The following is a 14,700-nucleotide window of genomic DNA, read 5'->3' on the forward strand; positions in this document are numbered from 1 at the left end:
CGTTAAATATTCTTTCACGATCATTTCTCTCGGTAAACCGAATGACATCCGTGTTGGCACCATCTTACGGTGTTTATATTTTACAGCTATTTCGATATGCCCGTGTCTGTTGTGGCGCTTTTTATTTTAACGAACGTAATCTATTTACTACTGGTAAATTATTAAACCAGGGATTTCGATACCATAAAAACCTAAAACCTTCACTTAATTTTTCCATAGATATAAAGATTTGGTTTTGAAGTTTGGTTGTACCTGTAGAAAACTTATTTCAAACGGGATAGCACATCCTCATTTTGACGGAAATGTTGTTAACCGTGTCTGGAAATTTAGAAATGATCCTGGTAAAATTATCGCTCCTTTAAATGAACTTATTCTAAACGATTACCAATTCAACACTGTAATAAAATCATTGAATATTGTTTTTATTGGTATAATTATTGATTTTGTTATCAGTAAATAAAAAGCAAACTAAATATTACTAGTATGTTATATACATATACACATTCATGGATCTACAAACTGTCGATACCTGTATCTTGCCATTGCACAAGTTCATGTTTTTCTCTGACGTTCATGACGTCTTTACACTAAAGGATGAATGATGTGTAGGGATTGATAATTTAGTCTTAGATGCATGATTTATGTATTAGTTGTTAATGGCTTTGAACTAGCTGTCAGTTAACTGCGAGTACTCTCAGATATGTACCTAGTGTCTTTTTGTTGTTGGAATGTTCAAGTTCCCGGCCACGTCCACTTGTATTTTTGTCCATCTGATGAGTTAATCCTTTTTTCTACTGATTTTTATAGTTCGTTCTTATGTTGTACTGTTATACCACTGTTCAAGGTTAGGGAGGGGTTGGGATCCCGCTAACATGTTTAACCCCGCCACATTATTTATTTATGTGCCTGTCCAAAGTCAGGAGCCTGTTATTCAGTGGTTGTCGTTTGTTTATGTGTTAAATATTTGTTTTTCGTTCATTTATGTACATTGAATTGTTTTACATTGTCATTTCGGGGCCTTTTATAGCTGACTATGCAGTATGGGCTTTGCTCATTGTTGAATGTCGTACGGTGTCCTATAGTTGTTAATTTCTGTGTCATTTTGGTCTCTTGTGGAGAGTTTTCTCATTGGCAATCATACCATATCTTCTTTTTTTATATTCGTTTATGTCAGGTTTATTACCCATTCTCATCAATACCGGATATGTCGTTTAGGAGTTAACAGGAAAGTCAAATTCTACTAAAAATATTGGAATTTATAATGCAAAAAATTTGAATATTACAAATAAAAAATAGAAAAGAATACAATGCTGCAATGAATATGGGACAGTGCCGAATGAAGGTGATTAAAACCAGAACACGCATATTGAACTGTAAGATTTTTACTCGAAAATGTAACAGCTGTCTTAAACTATGATAATCCAATAAAGCATTAGAAATTGAGAAATCTACGTGCCTGGGTAAGTAACTAATTGGGTTTGTTGTTTTTTTGTTCTTCGAAAGTGAGCCAGAAGATGTTCATTTCGTTTTTTGTTGTTCTTTTTTTTTTTTTTGCATTGGGTAGATCTTTTGTACTCTCATTTTAGATTGGTAGTTCAGACAACAGAGGTTTACGACTAACATTAAATATATGAATGCAGATATATAGCAGCATTAAACATTCTTGTAGTGACGATATATTGGATAGATATAAGAACTTCACGGACAACAACAGTAATGGGTCTACTACAACATTTTTTGGAACGGGGTTCGTGGAAGTAAGGCAGGAGTGTTTTATGAGGATTGTATTATTCATTTTAATCTTTCGCTTCGTACGTTTGCCTACTTTTTCAGCTGTTACCAGGCCACCATATGCATATTTAAAATCCTAGCTTCTGTCCCTTCTAAATCAAATACAATGTCAAATGGTTTTCCCCTTCTTTAACAAATGTTAAATTGATAGATTGTTTGTTTGTTTATTTCTTATTGTAACGTCCAGTGACAAATTTATAAATGACCACATTATTGATATTCATGTCAACACTTAATCGCTTAAGTGTTGACTACTGGGCTGGTGATACCCTCGGGGACGAAACGTCCACCAGCAGTGGCATCGACCCAGTGGTGTAAATAGTTATCAAAAGTAACAGGATTATAATTTAGTACGCCAGACGCGCGTTTCGTCTACATATGACTCATCAGTGAAGCTCATATCAAAATATTTATAAAGCTAAACAAGTACAAAGTTGAAGAGCATTGAGGATCCAAAATACCAAAAAGTGGTGCCAAATACGGCTAAGGTAATCTATGCCTGGGATGAGAAAATCCTTAGTTTTTTTTTCGAAAAGTTCAAAGCTTTGTAAACAGGAAATTTATAAATGACCACATTATTGATGTTCATGTCAACACTTAATCGCTTAAGTGTTGACTACTGGGCTGGTGATAAGCTCGGGGACGAAACGTCCACCAGCAGTGGCATCGACCCAGTGGTGTAAATAGTTATCAAAGGTAGCAGGATCATAATTTAGTACGCCAGACGCGCGTTTCGTCTACATAAGACTCATCAGTGACGCTCATATCAAAATATTTATAAAGCCAAACAAGTAGAAAGTTGAAGAGCATTAAGGATCCAAAATTCCCAGAAGTTGTGCCAAATACGGCTATGGTAATCTATGCCTGGGATAAGACTTAATCGACTAAATGTAGACTACTGGGCTGGCGATACCCTCGGGGACGACACGTCCACCAGCAGTGGCATCGACCCAGTGGTGTAAATAGTTATCAATCGCTTAAATGTTGACTACTGTATAACTAGAATAAAATTGAGAATGGAAATGGGGAATGTGCCAAAGAGACAACAACCCGACCATAGAGCAGACAACAGCAGAAGGTCACCAACAGGTCTGCAATGCAACGAGAAATTCTCGCACCCGGAGGCGTTCTTCAGCTGGCCCCTAAACAAATATATACTGGTTCAGTGATAATGAGCACCATACTAAACTCCAAATTGTACACAAGGAACTAAAAGTTAAAATGATACAAGACTAACAAAGGCCAGAGGCTCCTGACTTGGGACAGGCGCAAAAATGCGGCGGGGTTAAACATGTTTGTGAGATCTCAACCCCCTATACCTCTAGCCAATGCAGAAAAGTAAACGCATAACAATACGCACATTAAAATTCAGTTCAAGAGAAGTCCGAGTCTGATGTCAGAAGATGTAACCAAACAAAATAGATAGAGGCTCTTAATAGCCTGTGTCGCTCACATTGGTCTATGTGCATACATGTATTAAACAAAGGACACAGATGGATACATGACAAAATTGTGTTTTGATTATGATGTGTTTGTAGATCTTACTTTACTGAACATTTTCGCTACTTACAATTTTTTCTATTAATAATAAACTTGGTCCTTTAGTTAGAGGAAAATATTGTGTAAAAATTTACAAAAATTTACCAAAATAATGAAAATTGTTAAAAATTGACTATAAAGGGCAACAACTCCTTAAGGGGTCAACTGACCATTTTGGTCATGTTGACTTATTTGTAGATTTTACTTAGCTGAACATTATTGCTGTTTACAGTTTATCTCTATCTATAATAGTATTCAAGATAATAATCAAAAACGGCAAAATTTCTTTAAGAATTACCAATTGGGGGCAGCAACCAAACAACAGGTTGTCCAATTCATCTAAAAATTTCAGGGCAGATAGATATTGGTTTGGAAAACAATTTAACCCCATGTCAGATTTGCTCTTAATGCTTTGGTTTCAGAGTTATAAGCCAAAATCTACATTTTCCCCCTATGTTCTATTTTTAGCCATGGTGGCCATCTTGGTTGGTTGGCTGGGTCACTGCACATATTTTTTAAACTAGATACCCAAATGATGATTGTGGTAGTTTCAGAGGAGAAGATTTTTGTAAAAGATTACCAAAATTTACGAAAAATTGGTAAAAAAAATGACTATAAAATTAAAGGAAGAGCAACAACTCCTTAAAGGGTCAACTGACCATTTTAGTCATGTTGACTTATTTGTAGATCTTACTTTGCTGAACATTATTGCTGTTTATAGTTTATCTCTATCTATAACAGTATTCAAGATAATAACCAAAAAAAGCAAAATTTCCTTAAAATTACCAATTCAGGGGCAGCAACCCAACAACCAGTTGTCATTGATTCATCTGTAAATTTCAGAGCAGATAGATATTCACTTGATAAACAAATTTATCCCAATGTCAGATTTTCTTTAAATGCTTTGGTTTCAGAGTTATAAGCCAAGTTTGCTTGAATTTGGCCCAGCAGTTTCAGAGGAGAAGATTTTTGTAAAAACTAACGACGACGACGACGACGGACGACGGACGCCAAGTGATGAGAAAAGCTTGCTTGGCCCTGTGGGCCAGGTGAGCTAAAAATAAGGAAATTTGTTATGATTATTTATAGATTAAGATCACAAAACTTTGAGGGTATCAAAATCGTTCTTGCCAATATTCTACAATATCAATAATTCCATAAAGAGTTATTTCAAATACGGTAGCTACTCCTCTGGTTATAATAATCCCATGACAAGCAATCCTAATAATATTAAAGTAAATAGATGAGATTTGAAAAAAAAACAATCCACTAGAGTTTAATGAATTGGATATAAGTCACATTATCAGTATCAGAAATCAATGATAATCACTGTACTACAGATTGCGACTGGCATAATAATAATACGACGGATTATCTCTAGATATATGTTTTTCTTATTATTAAAATGAGCTTTAACAGTAAGGCTGATTACCAACCGATAACAAGTTCAGTAACAGGCCTGAATGAATTAAATAATAATTATAAAATACAAAAACGTTACAGATATATAAGAAGATTTGGTATGAGTGCAAATGAGACAACTCTCCATCCAAGACATAATTTGTAAAAGTAAACCAGTATACATTTTGTACGTCAAAGTAATTACAATTCCATTTCATCAAGTTGTTTAGTATCTACCTCTTACTTCTGAACTGTAAAGTTGGCATTAGCTTAATTTGGCTATTCTGGTAAGGTCAGATAGCTTATAACGTTGCAGCGTATTTAACACTACTCATAATTTAAAAATTGTTATGAGCGTTCCTGGCGAGAGTTAATCTAGGAAATTGCTTCGGACGAAAGAAATTTATAAAGGTTTTATTTCTATAACAAGCACTACGTAGATACCACTTCTGGTAAATTAATAAGTCCCAGTGCGTTGGTACTGAAATAAAACTGACATTAAATTGATCAAGTTAGAAATAATCAAGAATCTACTGATCTAACTGCCTCAGGGAAAGTTGACCTAAGAAGAATTTCGTTATCATGTTTTTTGTTGGTTTCAATAAGTATATACCTGTAATTGTAATATCCTGGCTCATGTTTAGGTTTGCGCATTTTTCTTGAAGATAAATCCGGAAAAACGCCTCGGACGTACGAAATTTATAAATTGTGTTTTTGTTTTTCATTTATAGAACAAAAATCGAATTCTGTCAACATTGTCTTTTTGAAGCATGTCCTTCGTTTTAGTAATGTTACATAGTTACTAGATCAATTACTTACGTTCTTAAGCTTCTCTGGCTTTACTCTGAGATTATGAATTAATCGTACGACTTCCCATAAGGTTTCTTGGATTTCATAATGTTGCTCCTTTGATATTTCTAAACATTTCTTGTAACACCACTAGAAAAAACACACATACAAACTAGTTTCTTTTAATATAATATAAGGTACCTTTTGAGGTTGATATTGTCAATTTTACTAAAACAATTATTTATCTGATTAGAATACAGGTTCGAATAAATTCAAATTGAGATTTTAAGCGAACTCGTAACCTGACTCTTCAGTCATCGTTACAAAATACAAGAAATTTATAAACGTTTTATCGCTCTTGCGAAAAAAATAATGTTGAAACGTACACCAGCTTAATACCTTAGTTGATCTTCTGGACGTTTATCGTTGTTGTTATTTCTCTTATTTTGTTAAATCATTTCTTCGCAGCCACTTCTATCTATCATTATAAATCATTATCATCGGGTTGTTGTCTGTGGTTTGACACATTCCCAATCTCCATTCTCAATTTTATTTATAAAAATGTAAAACATTAACGTTAAACGAGAAAGAGACATTAAAATATGTACAATATTTGAGCAGAAATATGTTAATTTTCAGATAATTTATGCCAAATTCTGGAAAATAAATTAAGAAAAAAATTTAGTAGAAAATTACATCTACAATCTTGATCAGCTGCTTTTCCGGTAGTTCATTAGTGTTGCCCTGCCTCTTATTCTGTTCAGTTAAATCTTCGAAGAAATCTGTCCATTCATCAGTATACAGTGAGGCCCAGCGTTCTCCAATCTTTGCAGGTTCGTCTGGATAACAATATGCAAGCCTTTGATCTGTTACCTTAACCAATCTTAAACAAAATTAAAAGTATAAACTATATTTTGTTTGTTATCATTAATAAATATGAATATGATATAAGACATACAATGCGTTTAAAGACAGTCCGAAAATAGCATGAAATTACCAAAATATAATTACAAAGCTAAAGTTGTGGTCACACCTTGTCGGATAGCACGAATGGACGCATAAAGAATGGATAAAAAGGTTTCCTTTGACATAATTGATATCGTTGGGAGTCCGTTGATCTACTGACCAACTAAAACGTACGCGTAACGAATGCATAACGGACACACACAGGATATGCAACGTACGAGAAGCGGAAGCGTACCGGACAAAAAAGATGTCGAACGTACACCCAACGGACGAGTACGGCATAAAATGGACACCTAACGGAAGCATACCAGATAAAACGGATAAACAAGATATGCGGAAAAATTTAAGGGGACAATAACATAACATGTATATCGCATATCTATTCAAAAAGTTTCCGTATAACAGGCTTTGGGTTGTTCTTCAAAATGCCACCTAGGGGTAGTGTCGACCTGAATAAGAGCTGCTTGACAGTGAAGACGTGCTCCTACGCTTAGATCAATCATGAATAATAAGCATGTGTGACACTCAAGAAATCTGACATACCAATAATTAGCATTTTTGACGAGACATTTTCAATTGACATTTATCCGTTTCAGATCAGTTCATCATCCGTTTTAACCGTAATACGTCCGGTAAAAGTCCGATTAACATCCATTGTATCAGTTATACATGTACGTCCGGCAGAAGTCCGTTGTTGAATTTTTCTGCCGTACCCCTTACGCACGAATAACGGACAAAAAACGGATACAAAACGGAAACGGAACAAACGAGTACCGTAAGAAACGTTGGACGTCTGTTCAGAGTTTTGAAAATGTTTAAAATTTTCCTACGGACAGAATGGACGTCGACAATAACGGACACTGAGCGAACATGAAACGGAAATAAACGGATGTCTCTCAATTTAGAAGGGACGTCCTACGGACATGAACGGATTGAAAAGTAGTTATCCGTTCGGCGTCCATTTGCGCTATCCGTTAAGGGGTGGCTGGGGCTTAAGCAGCGACTCATAAGTTTTCAAAATTATACAGCAAACTAAATTAAGTTGTGCTTTATTTGATGAAAATGAATTCGATTTTAGTCAGTACTTCGGCGTTGACATGAAAATCAATTATGTGGTCATTTTTATAAATTTCCCGTTTACAAAACTTTGTATTTTTCAAAACACTAAGGATTTTCTTATCCCAGGCATAGATTACCTTAGTCGTATTTGGCACAACTTTTTTGGAATTTTGGATCCTCAATGCTCTTCAACTTTTTACTTGTTTGGCTTTATAATATTTTGATATGAGCGTCACTGATGAGTCTTATGTAGACGAAACGCGCGTCTGGCGTACTAAATTATAATCCTGGTACCTTTGATAACTTTGTTTAGTATCGATAAAAACAATATTCAATATTATAGAAGAGTTTTGTATTTTACATGTAACCTTTAAGAAAGGGTGTTTTCAAAAGGGTGAGTGTATATTGTAACTTATTTGACGAGTTCGTATTACTAGACTTCTTTCACTTGACTGGGCGGGGTTTAAGAAGTTCGCTTAGTTAAAATCAGTCCATCTATAGATAGGAGTTTTGGGATAAAATCATCAATGAAATGTTCAGTTATTCGTACCATATCATACACTCAGTTCTTTTGTATATGCTTTTGGTGACACTGATAGGTGATTAGAATTCAATAATAATCATAACGGCATTCATCCTTATCACGCATATCTTCAAATAGAAAATATGCCCCATACTAAAAACAAATATTTATAAATGTTAAAAAATAATAAAGACTTATTTTCAAACAACATAAAAAAGAATATGTGCTATAATTACAATTGAGCCAACTCTTTACAAGAGACCAAATGACATAGAGATTAAAAATATATGTAACCATACGATCATCAACCATGAACACAGCCCATATTCCATAGTCAGCTATAGAAAGCCTTTAATGACAATTGTAAAACAATTCAAACGGGAAAACCAACGGCCTAACTAATATACAAAATAATAAACGAAAATCAAATATGTAAATAGTTATAAAAAGGACCATGCTTATTATTTGATATGCGCGTTTCGTCTACATAAAACTCATCAGTGACACTCAAATCAAAATAGTTACAAAGCCAAATAAGTATAAAGTTGAAGAGCTTTATTATAAAGGAACCAAAATTCCAAAACGTTTTACCAGATACTGCTAAGGTAATTAATGTATGGCATAAGAACACAGCAACAAACGACAACATCTGAATTACAGTCTCCTGACTTGAGACAGGCAAATACATACAGATGGGCAAAGTTAAACATGTAAGCTAGATCAAACCCTCCCTTAACCTTGGACAGTAGCGTAACTATACAACATAAGAACTAACTATAAAACCAGTTGAAAAAGGCTTAACTCGTCACACTGATACAATAGAAATACATTAAACAAAAACATAGAGTGGACATGGCCGGTTACATGTACATCCAAAAACAAAAAGAGAGAGATCTCGGTCCATGTGTATATCGATCTTTATATTTTGGGTATGAGCATAGCAATTTTTCTAGTTTTCAATATCAGAGTGTCATTACTTGCCTTCCAAAAGATGGAAAAGATAGAAGATATATGAGTAATTGGAGACCTATCAGTTTACTGAATACTGACATTAAAATAGCTTCAGCAGCTACAGCTAACACACTCAAACAAGTATTGCCATTTATTATAAGTGACACTCAGAATGGGTTTATTAATAATAGTTTCATTGGGGAAAACATTCGCTTATTATATGATCTTATGCACTATCTTGAAGAGAATAATATGACTGGTTTACTGTTACTTGGTGAATTTGAGAAAGCATTTGATTCTGTTGAGTGGGATTTTCTAGTAAAAGCTCTAAAAAGCTTTAATTTCGGACCATCTATATGCAAATGGTTTGAGACTCTTTATTCCGAAGCTAAAAGCTGTGTAATATGTAATGGTAATTTTTCAAATTTCTTCAATCTTCAGCGAGGCTGTAGACAAGGTGACACCCTACCCCCATATTTATTTATTATAGGTGTTGAATTATTAGCCCTAAAACTTAAATCTACATCTGGCATCCATGCATGGTATTCCTATTGACAACAAAAAAATATTGTTGAGCCAGAATGCTGATGACACATTTCTTGTTTTGGATGGAAAGGAAAAATAGTTAGAGGAGACTTTAAAATGTGTTGATTCTTTTCACAAGGTCCCTGGGCTAAAAATGAACGCATCCAAGACCACAGCTGTTTGGATTGGAACCAAAAAATAGTCAGACCATATACTTTGTCCTAATTATAATCTTCAATGGACAAAGTCAAATTTCAAACTTTTTTTCATTAGATTTACAAGCTATGTTAGATATAAATTTCACAAAGAAAATCAAGGAAATGTCATCAATACTTAAGGCTTGGGAACACAGAAAACTTACATTACTAGGTAAAATTACTGTTATTAAGACTCTGGCATTACCTAAGATAATTCATTTGTTCACAGCTTTACCAAATCTATCCCAGAATAAAATTAAAGAGTTAAATACTATCTTTTATAACTTTTTTTGGAATGGGAAATTAGAACGTATAAAACGCAATACACTAATTGGGGATTTTATGCAGGGAGGTTTGAACATGGTGTATTTGTCATCTTTTAGTACATATCTAAAAATAAGCTGGGTAAGAAGACTTCTTTTGAATTTAGAGGGATCATGGCAGACATTATTACTGTCTGAATTAACCAAATTTGGTGGTGACCTAGTCTTTTCTTTAAAAAAAGAAAAACTCCTAGAAATTCATGGCTATGTTTAGAATCCTTTTTGGAAAGATGTTTTACTTTGCTTACATACTGCAAAGCCTTATACTAAGGCTTGTACAAATGATATATTATCGCTAGATATTTTAAATTTTGTGCCACTTTCAGATTACACTATTTACATGCATTGGAAGGACTTTGGTGTAAGTATATAAAAGACCTTGTAAATGGTCAAAACAAAGACTTCTTTACATTTCAAAAAATTAGACATAAGATTCTTACAAATTATTTTCAAAAATATTACAGTCTAATCTTCAATATTCCAAAATTTATTAAAGATTACATAATAGAATACTGTGATTCTCAACAGATTGAAAATGTCAACATCTCTGATGCTTTTTGTACTATTAATAATAAGAAACCAAAATTTGTGTATAAGAATCTTATTGATCATATATTTCAACCTCCCCTTGAAAAAATTTCAGAAATTGAAAATTGTCAAAAATATTTTATGCTACTAAGAAAGTCCTGCAAAGATACCTACTTTTCAATACAAAATACTGCACCAAATAATTTCTATAAACTCTTTTTTTTGTACAAGATAAAAAAGAAAGATTCTAGTTCATGTACTTTTTGTAAACTAGATGACAAAACTATTGTACATTTTTTCTATGACTGTCTATTAACATATCAATTTTGGTCATCATTATTACAGCACATAAGATTGTATAGCAGGGATTTTGCCATCAGTAAAAAGCAGATATTCCTTGGTTTCTATTCAGAAAGCTTAATTATAAATCTTTTGTTTATAGTAGCAAAAAATTATATATATATAAATGTAAGTTTAAGGAACTTACTCCTAATATTTTTTGTTTTAAAAATAGAATAAAACAATATCAGTCATATGAATATTATATTGCAAAGAAAAAATAATAATGTTAATGTATATGAAAAATTTTGGACCCCATTACAATATATATTTCCACTATAGAGTATGATATTAATCTGTGAGAAATTTTTTTTTTTTTTTATTAGACTTTGTTTATACTTTGATGCATATAATTGTAAACAATAACTATGTACATAAGTAAGTAATGTATGTGTGTATGTAAGTAATAATTGTATGTGTGTATGAGAGACTGAGAGAAAGTACTAGTGATAGTGAATGCAAGTGGTTCTCATTTCTTTTTTCTATTTACCTCTTTACGTTGGTATTTCTTGATATTTATTTATCTATTCATAAATTTTTACCCTTTCCTTTTTTCTTTTTTTTTTTTTTATTTCTTAAATACTTTCAGTGTGTTTTAAAGTTTATCTTAGTTATTTAACTTAATTTTATTTTATATTTTTTATTTTTCTTGGGAGGGAGGAGGAGTTAAAATTTAATAAAATCATTTAAACATTTATTGTATTAAAAAAGGGAGGGAAGAGAGAAGAAAAAGAAAAAAGAAATAATCTTTGTTTGATTCCTTAAAATTCAAAACTAAATGATATCTCATTTATGAAGAATTGTTTAATTTTTGTTTGTTATATTAGACATTTTTGTTTAACCATCTTTATATGTGTTAGTTTTTAACTTACAGATCTTAGGGTGCTCACAGTTACTGACAGCTAGTTGAAAGTCAATAACAACTAATAAAAGAATCATGCATCTTTTTTGCCTTTTATGGTCATACACCAAGCCTGCAGTTTGAGTTTTTATTTCAGCACTATTTGGTTTTGTTTAGCCCTGGTCACAACATACCCACGACACATCTATGCAGCGCCACGACATGACAGTTGGTCAAATCGCGGGTCATCTGTGATCGTCGTTCGACATTTGCACGACAGTCGCACGATATGTTGAGCATCGTGGCGCTGTCGTGTGTCATGGGACGAAAATTAGACATGTACCTTTTTTGCTCGAAGATTTTTTGTCGTGTTACTGTCTTGTTGCTGTCGTGGGAGCGACTTACCACAGTCTAGCGACTGTGTTGCGATTACACACGATGTCGTGGGTACGATTATAAACAATTTTAATAAAAACAATCGTAAGACTTTCGTACGACAATTCCACGACTGTCAAGACACTCGTGATACAGTCAAACGATTGTCTTACGAATACTAAAATTCGTACGATACTAGCAGAACATTGATTGTTTGTCGTACGACAGTGATACGTTCGTCGTGCAACATAGTTTCGTTACATTTAAAAGAAGGAAAAGAGAACAGGACAGCTATTCCACCAGAACGATAACGGTGGGACCTGCTGAATAAACGACTTGCCGCCGGACTCCAACAAGAGCAAAATATCGTCTTGAAAGCGTTGATTCGAGCCTGTGAACAGTATAGGAACCAGCTATATGCCCGACGTTGGTGGGTTAGGCCATGAATCGAACGATTTAAATTCGCAGAAGAATTATAATATAGACTTATACGAAAAACGTCGTTTACTTGGACTGTACTTATAATGACACTGAACAATATTGAAAGCAAATGGCAAATGGCACACAAAATATAGGCCCTTCTTCATGTTCTTTATATACTAGTATTCAGAGTGGGAGTCAAACGCACAAGGGACCCACGACTATTGTGTGACAGTCGTACGACAGTCGTACGACAATCGTACGGCAGTGACACGACAGTAACACGCGCATCCAATGACACGAAAACCTGAAAAATAGCCCAAAACAACTCTCGTTTGTTGTACCACTGTCGCACGACAGACTTGCGACAAACCCACGACAGTACAATTACAATTTTTTGTTCTGTCGTGTACCCATCGTGAAACCATCGTGGACATGTAGCACACTCGAAATATTTTTTTTTATATTTTACACGACAGTACCACGACAACTATTTGTAGATCTTCCACTACAAAAAATCGTACGATCTGTTGTGACCGGGGCTTCAATGAACAACCTCTGATAAAAATATGGCTTTTAGTAAGAACATTGTTTTCCTATTAGAAATTAAAAATGTTGTCCGTAATTAGTGGTGTAACCAGTTGAAAATATATAAAGACTACTTACTGACTAATATTCGAGTCTTTCTCTTTTATGTTTTCTCTCAATATTTCCAACTCCTTATTCATTGTATCAATGTAGTTGTTTATCATTTTTTCTCGTTTCACTCTTTCCTGTTCATTTGTTTGTAGTGAATTGTTTAGCCTTTTTATGTCCTTTGTTCCTTCGTCAAGTTTTCTTAAATAAATGCACATCACTATGTTTTTTTCATCAGAGCAAACGCTATCTTACATTTTTAAATTGTTGCATTAAGTTAATGTGTACTTTGTTATCAATACCACGATTTGATATTCTAATATTAGTGTTCTAGTTTGAAGTGAAATAAAACATAATCCATAATATATGAATCTTAAATAAGCACTCGCTATAAAAGTCTATTCGTTTGTTTAAGCTTTGGATTTTGCCGTTTGATATGGGAATTTCCGTTTTAAATGTTCCTCGAATTACGGTATTTTTTGTAATTAACTTTTCACCAAAACAAAATACGTCAAAACATTTTTTTTTTTTTAAAGTAAATGACTTTTGCAAATTCAAGCCAGAGAAACGGAATATATATTTAATTGCATAATTATGAACTTGAACATATATCATATACCAAATATTAAGCCCACAAATTAATTGGAACTCAAAAATGAATTTGATATTGAAAGAGAGAGAGAGAGACAGAGAGACAGAGAGATAAACAAAGAGAGAGAGAAATATTAAAGTATTAAAACTTACTGAGATAGATCTTCTACTTTCTCTTCTTTTTCTTGTAATTCATTTCTCAGTTTACCAATGTGTTCTTGCAATAATTTATCATTCTTTTCTTTCTCCTTTAACCTTTCGGATATCTGCAGTACTCTAATATAAAAATATGCACTCAACACTGTAGAGATTTACGATTACAAGAAAACATGTCAATATTTCATAAAATGAATTAAAAATTTTAAGGTGGATTATAGGAAGACATTTGTTTATAAAATATATAAAATATAGGAATAGTGTTTGATTTTTATGCTTGCCAATGATTTTATTGTATAATTTTGAGATAAAAACCAGTCACCTAATTGCTTGGTCAGAAGTGTCCATGTTTTTTTATTTGACCATATGACATCCCAAGACCTCAACACGTATTCAAAATGCTGTTCGATGTCAGTGGTAATATGTGAGCTTAGACAGATTGACAATTAATCAGTTCCGAAAAGTAGGTTATCTTAAGTCCTCTCCTTGTATTTAATGAACACATTCGACTTTTCTGTAGATGTTTAAATGACGAAAATATAAGTAGTTTTTGCACAAATAGATTATTCTAAGACAGATTGAAATAATCAGCCTTATAGTGTTTAATAAAACAGAATGGTTAACGCTGATCCAATTATCTTGATTCAGTAATGACAAATAATGTTTTCTAAAAAAGCACTTTAATGCAACCAAAAAACTCCAGGAAGATGACATCATCAATATGCTCCATATATTTTATTTACTACATAA

The 14,700-nt window shown here is 33.2% G+C and overlaps 1 protein-coding gene and 1 long non-coding RNA gene across 4 annotated transcripts in view; one reads left to right on the top strand and one right to left on the bottom strand.

Annotated features, from left to right (window-relative positions):
• LOC143041953 (uncharacterized) overlaps window positions 1–14,700 on the bottom strand; it is a 129,945-nt gene that overhangs the window by 93,448 nt on the left and 21,797 nt on the right. For 2 of the 3 annotated variants that reach the window (XM_076214130.1, XM_076214132.1), the window contains exons 5-7: window positions 13,948–14,070; window positions 13,234–13,404; window positions 6,217–6,403 (exon numbers count right to left, since the gene is read on the bottom strand). In XM_076214130.1, coding sequence (XP_076070245.1) covers window positions 6,217–6,403; window positions 13,234–13,404; window positions 13,948–14,070 — 481 coding nt within the window. Of the gene's footprint in view, window positions 1–5,550; window positions 5,671–6,216; window positions 6,404–13,233; window positions 13,405–13,947; window positions 14,071–14,700 lie in introns of all 3 variants that reach the window. The other variant, XM_076214129.1, reaches the window with a different exon arrangement.
• LOC143041959 (uncharacterized) overlaps window positions 2,802–14,700 on the top strand; it is a 189,929-nt gene continuing 178,030 nt past the window's right edge. The window contains exon 1 of the long non-coding RNA XR_012967848.1: window positions 2,802–3,057. This is a non-coding gene — a long non-coding RNA (uncharacterized LOC143041959). The remainder of the gene's footprint in view (window positions 3,058–14,700) is intronic.

This window comes from Mytilus galloprovincialis, chromosome 8 (genome assembly GCF_965363235.1).
Source record: "Mytilus galloprovincialis chromosome 8, xbMytGall1.hap1.1, whole genome shotgun sequence".
Taxonomy (NCBI): Eukaryota; Metazoa; Mollusca; class Bivalvia; order Mytilida; family Mytilidae; genus Mytilus; species Mytilus galloprovincialis.